At 43.9% G+C, this 15,812-nt stretch overlaps 1 protein-coding gene across 2 annotated transcripts in view; it reads right to left on the bottom strand.

Moving 5' to 3' along the window:
* Positions 1 to 333: 333 nt before the first annotated feature.
* wizb (WIZ zinc finger b) overlaps positions 334 to 15,812 on the bottom strand; it is a 37,685-nt gene continuing 22,206 nt past the window's right edge. The window contains exons 13-17 of one of the 2 annotated variants that reach the window (XM_083930577.1): positions 11,949 to 12,518; positions 11,642 to 11,853; positions 6,442 to 6,757; positions 2,280 to 2,436; positions 334 to 1,879 (exon numbers count right to left, since the gene is read on the bottom strand). In XM_083930577.1, the coding sequence (XP_083786703.1) occupies positions 1,507 to 1,879; positions 2,280 to 2,436; positions 6,442 to 6,757; positions 11,642 to 11,853; positions 11,949 to 12,518 (1,628 nt within the window). In that variant the 3' untranslated portion in view covers positions 334 to 1,506. The remainder of the gene's footprint in view (positions 1,880 to 2,279; positions 2,437 to 6,441; positions 6,758 to 11,641; positions 11,854 to 11,948; positions 12,519 to 15,812) is intronic. The other variant, XM_083930576.1, reaches the window with a different exon arrangement.

Genomic DNA, 15,812 nt, shown 5'->3' with positions numbered 1-15,812 from the left:
GATGATGGATGCATTTAAGTCCTGATCAGACTACATACAGACACGCCCACGTTTAGTCCACTCTGAGCTCAGGCCGCGTCTTCCTATCAGCAGGTTTACTTCTGTCTTTCTCTTTAAATTGGGACACACACACACACACACACACACACACACACACACACACACACACACACACACACACACACACACACACACACACACACACACACACACACACACACACACACACACACACACACACACACACACACACACACACACACACACACACACACACACACACACACACACACACACACACACACACACACACACACACACACACACACACACACACACACACACACACACACACACACATTCAAACATTCCAAAGTTCTAGCTTTAAAATGACCTAGCTTACCACATTCAGATGCATAATAATAATAAATAAATAATAACTTGGGTTAAATTGAAAAAAGGCAGGAAGAAGATGGCAACACTGTGAGTGGAAAAACCTGAAAAGTGTAACATGAACATTTTCTATGGCCCTGCTTCTCCAACCCAGACAGGGTCATTGAGAAGCAATAGCAGCCCTATCTGCTGGAAGCAGCAGACTGGAGAGAAGCAACATCATGAATGGACAAACTATCAATGGTATAGCAACATGGGGCATATGTCTGATTGTGTATGAATGTGTGCATATAAGGTATTAATAGGTGCTTTAAGCTACATTCAAGCAAAATGTATATTTTGGGGAAAATAATTACAATAGAAAGTTAACAAGGGGGATTTTCCCTTTTTGGGTGTGCTTCCACTTCTTGCTCCTTTAACCAATTGGAATTAAGTCTTTGTCAAATGTTGCCCCTTTAAATGGGCATTTCATTAAGTGCTAAGTGACAATGTCAACGTTAAAAGTGCCTGTTTTAACAATAAGTGTTACCACATGCTTGAAGTCTCAACCACAAGACTAGCATGATTATAAAGTCATTTAATCTCAGTCAGGACCTCTGGGTGAGAGAGAGGCTGAGGCCAGCGCTGCCAGCCTGCTCATAGAAATGGTCAAAGTCTCACCGGTCTTAGTAACGCATGTTCATGAAGGGAAAAGGGGCGAAACTGTAGCAGACGGGGGAGTTTGATAAAGGGCTACATTAACCCCTAAATCACCCATTCAAAGGGAGGAGAGGTACAGCAAAGTGTCCGCGTCATCACCTGGACATTCGTTAAAAACAAGGCAAACACAAAACGTTAGTTCATCTCTCCTCCTGACCTCTGACACTCACCACAATCACCCATCCCCAGTGCGCAGATAAGCCGGGAGAGCTTTGTTCCCATGGTAACGGGACCTACTAAGAGTCTAGAAAGCTGCTCCAACAGGTGTTTGGGGCTCAGAGGGCTCTTTGGAGGTGAAACACTCCTCCTCAACAACACTTTGTGAAGGCCAAAGGAAAGAAACCGATGGATGAAAAGATATTAAAAGGCAGGGGAAAAAAACCAAGGGGACAAACGACAGTGATGGATTTGAGCTTACACTGTCTGGGTGGGGAGGAGCATTGAGTTCGGAGATAGGGCGGACTGCTCCTCTGACACCTTTACCATCTTTGTGGCAGTGACAGGCAGAGCACACTCAGCCACTGGCGGCGCAGGGGAGCAGGTGTTGGGGGTTGTGGTGCGGGTCGGGGTGGAGGTGGAGGTGAGTGCGGGCGTGGTAGAGGTGGTAGTGGAGGTAGAGGTGGAGGCCTGGGCCGGGACCGGGTCATCAGCTGGGGCAGGGGGTTCAGCGGAGGCCGCTTTGTGTGCAGCGGGCTTGGTGTAGTTCATCTTGAGGATGTGCTGCTGGAGGTGTCTGATCCAGTCCTCCTGCACCGACAGAGGACCGTGAAACTCCACCTCGCAGAACCTGACAGCAAAACATATTTAAGCTGTTATTGTGCAAAAGAACACCACCAGTAACCTACATACTTGCAGTGGCTGGATTATAAAACACAAACTGATGGGTGTTAAATCCCATGCCTCCCCTCGGGAACAGCCGATTCTGTTCAAACTTTTGCACTGCAGTCATATCAGAACTTGAGGGCTCATTTTTGTTGCCTGGAAATCCCACAGGATTCGGTATATATAGAGCATTAGCAGCTAAAAAGTGGAGTAGTGCTCAACGGGGGGTTGGTGTGGGGATTGCTGGTTGGGGGATTACGGGACTATTTAAAATGTAGTGGGTTCTATTAATGCTGCTGTCTGAAAATGCCAGATGCAAAAGGTCCTGAACATTCCCTCTGCTCTGACACACACGTTTCACTCACCGGCACTTCAGGGTGTAGAACTTGCCCACCAGTTTGACCAGCGGGTAGGAGGGCGGTTTGGGCACCAGGGCAGGGATGGTGCCTGTGCGGGGGGGTTTAGGAGGACTCTCTGTTCCCTCTGGGTAAGACGGGTGCTTCAAGGGCCGACGCTCAAAACCTTAGCAAGAGGAGGAGGAGTTGGTGAGAACAAGGGTTGGTGCAAAGTGGAGCTGTGCCCCAACACTTGTGTCAGTGAGTCAGTCCAGTGTTGCTCTTCTAGTTATTAGACATAAGATGGAGTTTTCTTTCTAAACCCAGAACACATATATTCTTCTCTAATTCCAATGGAAATATGCGCCCTTTCACTACTTTTCAAATAAATACATAAATAATAATAATAATAATAACGCAAGCTGATTCAATTTAAAAAAAATAAAAGCTAAAAGGCAGCTACTTTTGTGGGAATTTGGAATATTTGTAAATCATAATCATAGTTTTATCAGGTCAGACGCAGTTCAGTGTCTCCTCTGTTTAACCTGATCATATGACTAGTACATAGCTTGTTTGTGCTAAATGGATAACATAAATAACTGCCTCATAACGGTATAATGGCATATCTGTGCTTCTGTACATCCTGTTTCTCGCAGATAACTATGGCCTGTGTGGACCCTGTTTTAGAGACCTTGGCCTGTGTGGACCCTGTTTTAGAGACCTTGGTCTATGTGGACCCTGTTTTAGAGACCTTGGTCTATGTAGACCCTGGTCTATGTGGACCCTGTGTTAGAGACCTTGGTCTATGTGGACCCTGTTTTAGAGACCTTGGTCTATGTAGACCCTGTTTTAGAGACCTTGGTCTATGTGGACCCTGTTTTAGAGACCTTGGTCTATGTGGACCCTGTTTTAGAGACCTTGGTCTATGTAGACCCTGTTTTAGAGACCTTGGTCTATGTAGACCCTGTTTTACAGACCTTGGTCTATGTGGACCCTGTTTTACAGACCTTGGTCTATGTGGACCCTGTTTTACAGACCTTGGTCTATGTGGACCCTGTTTTACAGACCTTGGTCTATGTGGACCCTGTTTTACAGACCTTGGTCTATGTAGACCCTGTTTTACAGACCTTGGTCTATGTAGACCCTGTTTTAGAGGTGATGAGAGAAGTTCAGAGGGGATTCTAATTTCTGATGCATGTTTCATTTGGTCTAAAGACGTCACCCAACCAAGGCTTAGCTCGTTCTATGACCCTGCCTGTCTGGATGGGGTGTCTCCTCCTGTAGAAGGCTGAGCACCAGTGGGCTCGGGGTCATTCCTGCTTAACTCTGAGCTTTTGTGAGGAAGCAGGGGTGAACGTATTTTTGTCTGCAGAAGAAAATACTTTGTCAAAATAAACCACGGAGAAAAAGCTGATCCTGTTTGTTGATCTTTATTGAAGAAATCCATTTCCACAACAGTAGCTGTCACTGGAAACAAGGGTTAGCATAGAACTGAAAGAAAACGTTAGGAAGAGAGCCACAGTTCTATGCTAACCCTTGTTTCTGATGAAACACCTCCTTTCACTGTTTGTCCTACAGCATTTATGTCTCTTCCATCTAATCCCACAGTTAAGTTTCTGCTATTTCCCAGCTTGGGATCAATAAAGTATTTCTATTCTATTAACTCACCTGGTTTCAGCCATTTTTATGGAGGTTGTGCTCATGGCTAATGTTAGCATGCTACGTTGACAGTGACAACGCTAACAGGCTGGCGTTTAGCAGTTACAATGTTAATCAAATGCACAGCCTCAGGTTAGTGTGTTAGCATGCTAACTAGGGCTGAGGGATGACATGAATCTTATCTTCAATCACCAGTTATGCTTCCGATTATGAAAACAAGATAACGGAGATGAAACATTGATTGTGCTGTGTTCCATTTCACGGTAATGCTTGGATTTTGTCCTGTGTTATAAATCCACCACCCTTATTCCTTTACAGCGGTGCCTTCACCCATTTTCACTGAGTTATTGATAGGCATGTTGGTTATAGTTTGTGTCAGTGAACTGCAATATATATTTGATCTAATTCATTTTGTGGATTCCGTCCTGGACGTGGAACAACGGACCAGCTCTTCATTCTCAAGGATCCTGGAGGGGGCCTGGGAGTATGCTCATCCAGTCTAAATGTGTTTTGTGGATCTGGAGAAGGCATAAGACCGGCCATCCAATCTCTGTACACCCAAAGTGAGAACTGTGTCCGGATCCTCGGGAGTAAGTCAGATTCGTTTCCGGTGGGGGTTGGCATCCGCCAGGGGTGCGCTTTGTCACCAATCCTGTTCGTGATTTTCATGGACAGGATTTCAAGGCGTAGTCGTGGTGGGGAGGGGTTGCTGAGGATCTCGTCTCTGCTTTTTGCAGATGATGTGGTCCTGATGGCATCGTCGGTCAGTGACCTTCAGCACTCACTGGATCGGTTCGCAGCAGAGTGTGAAACGGCTGGGATGAGGATCAGCATCTCTAAATCTGAGGCCATGGCTCTCAGCAGGAAACCGGTGGATTGCTTACTCCAGGTAGAGAATGAGTCCTTACCCCAAGTGAAGGAGTTCAAGTACCTCGAGATCATGTTGACGAGTGAGGGGACGATGGAGCGTGAGTTTTGCCGGAGAATCGGAGCAGCGGGGGCGGTGTTGCATTCGCTCTACCGCACCGTTGTGACGAAAAGAGAGCTGAGCCGGAAGAGATAGGGTGAGAAGTTCAGCCATCCGTGAGGAACTCTGAGTAGAGCTGCTGCTCCTTAGCGTTGAAAGGAGCCAGTTGAGGTGGTTCGGGCATCTAGTAAGGATGCCCCCTGGGCGCCTCCCTAGGGAGGTGTTCCAGGCACGTCCAGCTGGGAGGAGGCCTCGGGGAAGACCCAGGACCAGGTGGAGAGATTAGATCTCCACACTGGCCTGGGAACGCCTCAGGATCCCCCAGTTAGAGCTGGTTAATGTGGCCCGGGAAAGGGAAGTTTGGGGTCCCCTGCTAAAGCTGCTGCCCCCACGACCCGATCCCGGATAAGCGGATGAAGATGAGATGAGATGAGTTTTATATATTGAATTTATGTTTAGTCAAATTTCTTTTTATTGATTATTTTATGATTATGTTAAAATATACAGGGTCTCCCAAAAATCTATAGACACTTATGTATATAATATTGTTAAGTAGGTGTTTATTACAATTATAAATTTTCAAAATGTAATAGAATTTACAAACTTTATTGTTTAAATGTTATTGTTTTGTCGACACCTTTTCTCAAACTGACGTCCGTTGTGGTCCAGACTAGGCTGATGGAATCGCACACATCACAAAACAATTCCCTCGGTATTTGCGTGCATTCACGTTCAATAGATGCTCTGAAACATATACAGTGTGTACAGTGTGTGTATATATATATATATATATATATATATATATATATATATATATATATAATGTTTTGATTTTATTCACTTTTGATCATTTTTGTTTTTCAGTTGAATTATATTTAAAGTTTAAGAAAATACACTAAGAAAAAACGTTTTAAAAGCTCAATAGATGCATGAGGCATCAAAAGTCAATGAGTAATAAGGTTAAAGATCTCAATATTGAACAACTATTATAATTCAATTATGATTTTTACCATGGTCACGCTGCCATTACACCAATACTGAGGCTGATGGGAATGAATCTTCCAGGTATTTAGTCACAAACCAAAGACCTCTGATGACTGTGCTACACGAGCAATAAAAGAGATGGAAGTTACAACTCAGTCTGAGGGAGACATGAATGTTTCATCCAATAGTTGACATGACATTTTACTCAAAACCAGCGAGGGGATCACCGGAGTCAAAGGGCTTCATCTTCAAGGGAACATTAGTGTCTGCTCAGAATTTCCTGGTGATCCATACAGTAGGGATTGAGATGTATTAGTCTGGACCAAAGTGGTGCACCAACCAACAGACACAACCATCCCTATAGCCATGTTGCGGTAGATAAAAAGAGCCCACCAACCTTTGAGAATTTAGGAGTTTGAGTTTTTAAGAGTCAAGGTTGAAATGTTTTTCTCAGCGCTACCTCAACAAGAATAGTTGACAACGTACAAAACATACAGAAGTGGGTATATGATGCATGCAGGCATACTGTATGTACCTGACTGAGTGCATGGGCACAAAAACATATGCTGTACCCTGACGTACCTCTGGGCAGGCGAACGTTGAGCTCACTGCGTGCCACCTGTGCTTGAAGCGGGAGGCCGCCGGCGTGTCGCGAGGGGCTGGGACTGCTGCGGCCGGGCCTGAACAGAGCGTGGAGGTTGGTGCCCGCTTCACCCTCAGCAGTCTTGGAAGAGCCCTGGCTGGCCTCACGGCTCAGCGGCCGCACCAGGCTTACAGCCAAAGAAGATGACCACTGGGAGGAGGAGGAGGAGGAAGATGAGGAGGAAGAGGCCTTCTGTGATGAGATGGGGAGGATATGATCAGAATCCATTGATGCAGTGAGAGGTGAGCTGCTCTTCTGGAAAAGGAACAGAGATGAATTTTCTAATCAGCATAATATCAACAAGAGACGGTAAGATGCCATACTACAGTTAACATAACTAGTTGTACTAAGAAAGTCTTCATAAGGCCAAATAATGTGTAAAACAGCCCATTTCTATCTACATCCCCTTCTTAATACATAACCAGCATTAATTATCTTCATCTTAAAGGAATAGTTTGACATTTTGAGACATAAGCATATGAGAAGATTGATACCATACATGTACAGTCAATGTGAAGCTCCTGGTTTGATTAGCTTAGCATGAAAACTGGAAACCATCTGACCCTGTCCAAAGGTAACAATCCACCTACAAGCCCCTCTGAAATTGTAATTCTATGGCAAAATCATCCCATGGTCTTTTTCAGCACTTACATACGTCAAATAAGCCATCAAGACAATTGTTTTAACGGAGAAATCCAGAAGAGTCGATAACAGCCGGACCCGGCTTACACTGATTAGCTCGGGGCAGTAGGGTGAAGGCATTCAAACGTCTTTTTTAACCACTAATACTGCTGAAAATAACAGCAAACCTCTGCAGCAGCATGAGAAGAGTCCCTACACGGAAAACAAAGCACCAACAACGTAGTTAGTGAACCCAGAGTTTATTAAAAGAGTGTATTAAAGACTTACCTAGTGGCCCCTGTTCCAGCTCCTCTCATAGTAAAGTCCATTCAAGTGGATTACCAAAGTCAATCCCAAAGGAAGGAGCCCATTGGTGCTTTGTTTTCTGTGTTGGGACTCTTCTCATGCTGCTGCAGAGGTTTGCTGTTATTTTCAGCAGTATTAGTGGTTAAAAAAGACCTTTGAATGCCTTCACCGTACTGCCCCGAGCTAATCAGTGTTAGCCACGTCCTGCTGTTAGTGACTCTACTGGATTTCTTTGTTAACAGTTGTTACATGAAAGAAACTGTCTGGATGGCTTATTTGATGTACTGATGATGATTTTGCGCCTGAATTACACTCTAAGTTCACAAATTAACATGTTATATATTTCTTGTTTAATTAGTAAAAACACTGAAGTGTAAACGTTTGGTTTGACAGAGGGTTACATGCTCGACTATTTCTTGGCTCGAGCAGAGACTTACTTATTGAGCTAAGCCAAGCTTGGTTAAGCTAAGCTAAGCAACTGCTGTGGCTTCATATTTAACGAGCATACATGAGAGTGGTATCAAATGTCTTATCTATAGCAACTCTGAAAGTGAATAAATGGCAAACTATTCCTTCATTTGCTGTAGAAAGGATTTGGACTGACAATATTTGTAAGGCAATTAAATAATAAAATTGAACTTCTGCACATTTGTTTAATTGGATTTGAATTAACTAATTTATTATCTGCATTTTGCACGCAAGGTTTGATTAGCTCCATGGAAAGCAAGCAAGAGGACCTTGAGTTAATATTTTCATCCATGAAAGGGCGCCTCATTGTTATTCTGAGGATTACAATTGAGTTTTCAGAGAAATGTCTTTAAAGCCCCTACACAGAGTGTCCACCCTTACAGGGGATTACTGATTAGACCTCGTCTCAGGTGCCTCTCCCTTTCCTGTTTGGTGTTTGTTGTTATAGTAATTAGTAACTTTAGTAATTAGTAGCACTTTATTAGGACCTGTCCAACTGCTCGTTAACACAAACTTCTAATCAGCCAATCACATGGCAGCAACCACATGCATTCAGGCATGTAGACATGGTGAAGAGGATGTGCTGCAGTTCAAAGCAGCATCAGAACGGGAAAGAATGGTGACTGAAGTGACTTTGAAGGTGGCATGGTTGTTGGTGCCAGACGGGCTGCTCTGAGTGTTTCACAAACTGCTGATCTACTGGGATTTTCACGCACAACCATCTCTAGGGTTTACAGAGAATGATCCGGAAAAGAGCAAAGATCCAGTGAGCGGCAGTTCTGTGGGCACAAATGCCTTGTTTTATCCAGAGGTCAGAGGAGAATGGCCACACTGGTTGGATCTGATCGAAAGGCAACAGGAACTCAAATATCCACTGGTTCCAACATCTGTGAACACACAACACCACCTACTTTCTACAGAGAGGGAACAGCAGCAGAAGACCACACTGACACTTTATTAAGCACCGGGTGTGCCTAATAAAGTGGCCGCTGAGTTTGCAGGGCTTTAAGGAACATTTGAGTACTGTGGCTTATACAATCAATGTTCATCTAAATCAGGGGTGTCCATCCTGCTCCTGGAGGGCCACTGTCCTGCATGTTTTAGGTTTCTCTCTGCTCTAACACACCTGATTCTAATGATGTGCTCATCATCAAGCAGCTAAAGCTCGTCACAGGTTTGAAAATCGTTAGACTCAGGTGTGTTAGAGCAGGGAGAAACCTAAAACATGCAGGGCAGTGGCCCACCAGGAGCAGGGCTGGATACCCCTGATCTAAATGAACTGAAGTCAATATCTGAGAAGTCAGCGTATTTTAATGATTGACTAATCCTTAACCAGGCAAAAATGCCAAACATTCTCTGGTTTCAGCTTTAACCTCTTAACTTCAAACTACCCAGCGGTTAGCTTGTCAGGATGTGGACTAAATAACGCTCTAAAGTTAGGCTACAGTTTAGCGAGGGGAAAAACTGGCATGGCCATTTTAAAAGGGGTCTCTGACCTCTGACCTCAAGAAATCTGATTGTGAATGGGTTCGCTGTGTACCCATGAGTCTCTTCTTTACAGACAGGCCCACTTTATGATGATCCAGAGAGTTTGGGACAGGAGCATGCCGTTTTTCTCCTGCAGTACAAATGTGTTCTTTTGTTCTATTCTAAAGTGGAGGATTGTAATATTCCTGCATACTGGGGTCCATAAACAGTGCTGAATTAAATAAATTGGGTCTGACTGTAAAACTGTGACTCTCCCAGGTGTCTTCATGTGTGATGCTGTTAGTCCTCATAGGAGCCATTTCATTGGAGTGAGAGCAGTTTTTGTATAAAATGATCTGTTGTCACCTCGAGGATAATCACAGCCTCATGAAACTTTACAACCACAAACTAGAGACCTGGAGCATTCAGAGGATGGATGGTTTCCATGGATACTGACAACAAGGAGGTTTCTGAGCACTTCACACAACACAGGTGCTCGTCATCAGATCACAGGAAAATGCAATTCTTACAGAAAAATCTACAAATGTCAAAACCTTTTTATGTCAAATCACAGCGTGGTTTTTTCCACACGTTCTCAAATGATTTAAACTAATTAAATACCACATTTATTTCTTATGTGTGATTTACGACTAAAACAACTTGACACAGTGCTCAGCTGCATGACAAATTAATCTTCAGATTCACAGCTTTCAGATGATGTCCACCTCTTACTGTATGTGTGACATCCACTGTTCATCAACTTTAGCTTTAATCTGCGATTCATTTCACCATTCATCGTTTGGAAGTATAAGAAGTTGAAAAGTGACCATCAGCAGCTCCAGCTGTCTGCTCTGAAGTCATCCTCCGTCTCTCTTCACCTGCACACACCCAGACTAGCCTGAGCTGAGCTATTCTTGAAATGATTTGCGTAATAACTTGCTCCGCACCGCTGCCAGCCTGTCTCTAAAACACTTACATAAATAGCCTTATATTTTAATATTAAGACTTGTGGTCCGAGTTGTAGTTTGGTTGGTTGAAAACGTTGGGCGAGTGCGGCTCTTCTTGATAAGCGTACCCCCACTGACAAGTGTGTGTGTGTGTGTGTGTGTGTGTGTGTGTGTGTGTGTGTGTGTGTGTGTGTGTGTGTGTGTGTGTGTGTGTGTGTGTGTGTGTGTGTGTGTGTGTGTGTGTACGTGAGTGTGTGTGTGTACGTACGTGAATGAAAGAGTGCTTTGCAGAGATGCATGGAGGTAACAATATTAATATATTTTAAAACCCTGTTGATTCTGTGTTGCTTTGCCACACATTGGTCTATGTATGGGAAAGACTGCTTTAAATGATCGTGTTCAAAGGCCCTCAATATTGAGTTTATTCAAAATCACAAAGAAAAGTAGCACGTCCACTGAGCAGCTTGAACTAGGGTTGAGCTCTTTTGTCTGAAAAATTATTTAAATTAATTGAGTTGAGACGTTTGATTTAATCAACATCGGACTTATCAATATTGGTCTATATGGTAAAAAGGTCCAATCATGCTATCACAAGTACAGTACAATACAATTAGCTTAGTTAGGTTAATTTCTCCAGAGGGAAAGAAACTGTTACAAGATGATCACAAGGACATTTAAAAGGTGATCCATTGTGTATGTGTGTCACCTCACAGCGGGGGAAAAGGTGTGAGAGAGACGCAGATGCACCAGATTCTAATTCAGGAGGGAAAGAAAGAAAAGAAAAAACATACATTTTCTTCTATCAACAGCATGCCATAATTCATCTGCGGATGAAACATAAGCTGCTAGGCACCCTGGTTACTATAGCAACTATCAAGTCAATAGCTGACTTGTTCTGGCATCTGTCCCCACAGTGATTTTTTTTTCTGGGCGTAAAGACACAGGATCTACAGTAAGGCTCAAAGCTGTTAGACAACACGTCTCTGAAGCTTTCCAAGACACAAAATGTCTGTCGAGCCACCAGATGAGGAATGTTAGATCTCGAGCACGACGCCTATCCAGAGATACTGGGAGGAAAGAGAGTGCGTCAGAAAAGTAGCACAGTAGGTTATGATCTTGGATTGTGTAGCTGCTGAGCTTAGTGGGAGGCACAAGTTCCCCTACTGATATTTAACATATTTTCTCTGAGAAAAAAAAAAAAACATTCACATTCGCAACAAAGACTTTGCTCAAGTGTGAGACATGCTCTGTTAATATAACCACTGCATGACTGCATGACCGGAGTCACCACACTAGAATGAATTTGCAACGACTGACTGCCTCTCCTCACCTTCTTGAGAGTGGAACGGTTCCCCTGCATGTAGCTGCGATGCATCTCCAACACTTTCTGCGGTCTGCTGCGCATCCAGGCGCTGAGCGTCTCTATGGGGGAACCATTTACACACCACTCAGTCACTCCAAACTGCCTCAGGTGGGCTCGCGCGTGGCTGGCCAGAGCCTTACGGTTCTCAAAGTAGAAGCCACACAGCTCGCAACTGGGATCTGAAAAAAATCAGGAAAGGAGGAAAGTGATGAGAGCTCTCTTTATGATAAGTACAAGATTGGATTCGGCATGAAAAAAACAAACAGCGACCCACCCTGGTGTCCGTGCTTGTCTGGGGAGGGTTTTCTTTTGAAGGAGAAATCATGTGGCAAAGGTGAGAAAGTCTTAAGCTGATGTGGTGGTGAGTGGGCGCTCTCCACTGATTGGGCCTCCTCAGACAGAGGCCTTTTCCCCAGTGGGGACAGCCTGAAAAACTTCCCTGCAGGCTGGGCAGCAGATGTGGACCCCTGGCCCTGCTTCTGGAGCCTCGGCCCACACTGAAGCAAACTGAGCGGGGATTTACGGTATTTGGAGGACTGGTAGCCTAAAACACCCAAACCCTCTGAAGTGCCGGAGCCCCCCGTGTTCTCACATATAGGACTGTTCGCTCCCTGGCTCGACTCCTTCTTCACTCCCTGGTCTGAATGAGAGGACGTGCCCACCCCTCTCTTGTGCATAACCTCCCTCAGGGTGTCGATGGGCGAGCCGTTGACGGACCACTCAGTAATGCCCATCTGGCGCAGGTGGGAGCGGGCGTGGCTGGAGAGGCCTTTACGGTTCTCGAAATATTCCCCGCAGAACTCACAGCGAATATCTCTCGTAGGCTCCACTTCATGGGTCATGGCTGTGGCAGGACCAGAGGGAGAAGTCAATGACAGTAAAACATAAGGATCCTCATTAGCTCAAAAGATTATGAAAGCGATAAAACACAAGCATCACTGCTTTAATGCAAATGTGCACTGTATCATGGCACACTTTGGATAATTATCCACTAGACAGTACAGGAATATAATGTGCCTTCTAATGCATCTGCAAGTCTGTTGCAAATTCCAGGAACACCTTCTTTAGACCACATCTACAGTGCATTATGGGGGCATTCATTTAATGGTTAAATATACAAAGATATCATAATCTGTTGTCGCTTATTACTGTTGACTCATAAATGGAGCTTTGTAGAAATGTTGAATAGATATAAAAAAATCACACTCAAGGTTGTGATGATATTCAGTCCATAGATTTCTTAGTTTATATTTTTGAGTTAGTGTAGTAAGTGTTGAAGCAGCTCAGTGCCATGTTGTGTTGTCTCAGCGTTAGCTTCACTTTATTCTACCGTTAGATAGAAGAGCAGATACTGTACTTTGATGCAGTCATAGGAGCACACTTCCCTTTGTCCTCTTCTCTGCGCTTTGTTAAAGTATATAGCGGCAAACAACTATTTTCTTTGTAAAGATAGACACAGTGATAGACAGCCCTGCCCTGTGTGCATGTTGGTCCATGTGGCCACGAAATAACAACATGACCTCCCCTACCTCTAACCACCGGCCCCCCTGTCTTCTTCCCTCGTCCTTTGCCCTCTCTACTCTCTACAGCCGCCCCCTCCCTCTGTCCGCATCAGTCCCGCCGCCCACCTGCATTCTCCAATCCCTCCTCGCCACCATGCCTTGTAACTGTCTCTGTACCTGCTCTGTTTCTCTGTCTGTACTGTTATTATTATTATCTATACCACACTGCATTATTGCTTCTGTTCACTTCTGTGCTGTCTTTTGTAGTGTTGCACGGTAAACCGATACTAGAAAGGTTCCGCGGTTAAAAACGATACTTTTTCACATTTTATTAGTATCGGTACTTTATGAACTTTGTGTGCAGCTTCTCTCTGCTTCATCACCGCCTGCAGCCAGAGTGGTCGTGGTTTCATAGTGACATGTCAGACACAGACATGGATGCCGACGGCCTTTGACTTGTTTATGAGAAGACACACGGAGCGAAATATGGAAGTATTTCACCTACGTTGCCGACAGTAAGGGCAAGCCCACGGAGACCACAAAGCCTGCCTGACCAACAACCAACCTAAAGAAACATGGAGCTGGCAGACATGAAGTTTACCAGAGCATGAGCTGGAGACATGAACTTTACCACAACATGAGCTGGAGACATGAACTTTACCAGAACATGAGCTGGAGACATAAACTTTACCAGAACATGAGCTGGAGACATGAACTTTACCAGAACATGAGCTGGAGACATGAACTTTACCAGAACATGAGCTGGAGACATGAACTTTACCAGAACATGAGCTGGAGACATTAACTTTACCAGAACATGAGCTGGAGACATAAACTTTACCAGAACATGAGCTGGAGACATGAACTTTACCAGAACATGAGCTGGAGACATGAACTTTACCAGAACATGAGCTGGAGACATTAACTTTACCAGAACATGAGCTGGAGACATGAACTTTACCAGAACATGAGCTGGAGACATTAACTTTACCAGAACATGAGCTGGAGACATGAACTTTACCACAACATGAGCTGGAGACATGAACTTTACCAGAACATGAGCTGGAGACATTAACTCTACCACAACATGAGCTGGAGACATGAACTTTACCAGAACATGAGCTGGAGACATGAACATTACTACAACATGAGCTGGAGACATGAACTTTACCAGAACATGAGCTGGAGACATGAACTTTACCAGAACATGAGCTGGAGACATTAACTTTACCAGAACATGAGCTGGAGACATGAACTTTACCAGAACATGAGCTGGAGACATGAACTTTACCAGAACATGAGCTGGAGACATGAACTTTACCAGAACATGAGCTGGAGACATGAACTTTACCAGAACATGAACTGGAGACATGAACTTAAACCAGAACATGAGCTGGAGACATGAACTTTACCACAACATGAGCTGGAGACATGAACTTTACCAGAACATGAGCTGGAGACATGAACTTTACCAGAACATGAGCTGGAGACATTAACTTTACCAGAACATGAACTGGAGACATGAACTTAAACCAGAACATGAGCTGGAGACATGAACTTTACCACAACATGAGCTGGAGACATGAACTTAAACCAGAACATGAGCTGGAGACATGAACTTTAACACAACATGAGCTGGAGACATGAACTTTAACACAACATGAGCTGGAGACATGAACTTAAACCAGAACATGAGCTGGAGACATGAACTTTAACACAACATGAGCTGGAGACATGAACTTTAACAGAACATGAGCTGGAGACATGAACTTTACCAGAACATGAACTGGAGACATGAACTTAAACCAGAACATGAGCTGGAGACATGAACTTTAACACAACATGAGCTGGAGACATGAACTTAAACCAGAACATGAGCTGGAGACATGAACTTTACCAGAACATGAGCTGGAGACATGAACTTTAACAGAACATGAGCTGGAGACATGAACTTAAACCAGAACATGAGCTGGAGACATGAACTTTACCAGAACATGAGCTGGAGACATGAACTTTACCAGAACATGAGCTGGAGACATGAACTTTACCAGAACATGAGCTGGAGACATGAACTTTAACAGAACATGAACTGGTGTTTACAGGTCTGCTGATCAGCAACACAATAACGCCAAGAACCTTATATTGGCCAAAGAATTGTCCAGATAATAAGATAAGGTGAGAGCTGTGTAGAGGCAATCCCAGCACACTTTTCAGTATTACAGCGAAGTGCCTTTAACTCAAATATGAATTGTGGAAATAAGTGCATATTTGCTGTGCAAAGTTTGTTATGATCTAGGATAGATAAGCTAACGACTAATGTTAATGTTAATGTAACGATAGAACACTTGTAAAGTGAGGACTCAGCGTGCTATAATAGTCCATGCAGTATCATAAGTTATTATTGTATGTATGTAGTTAAGTACATATTGATGCACTTACGATGATACATGTTTTATCATAACATTCCATTGTTGGTGGGAAGTAAAGTGTAATATGTTTTCATGCTTTTAAATAAATCATCTGCATCACATGTGATTATTATGTACGACGCCAAATCTGCCAAAATGTAGTTCATAACCAGTCAGAGCATCAATAAAACACTTTAACTTATTATCTATAATGTTTTCTGACTGTTG

Source organism: Echiichthys vipera, assembly GCF_963691815.1.
Source record: "Echiichthys vipera genome assembly, chromosome: 17".
In the NCBI taxonomy this organism is placed as follows: domain Eukaryota; kingdom Metazoa; phylum Chordata; class Actinopteri; order Perciformes; family Trachinidae; genus Echiichthys; species Echiichthys vipera.
Note: the sequence above shows the minus strand (reverse complement) of the source record. Positions and strands in the feature narration are given on the sequence as shown.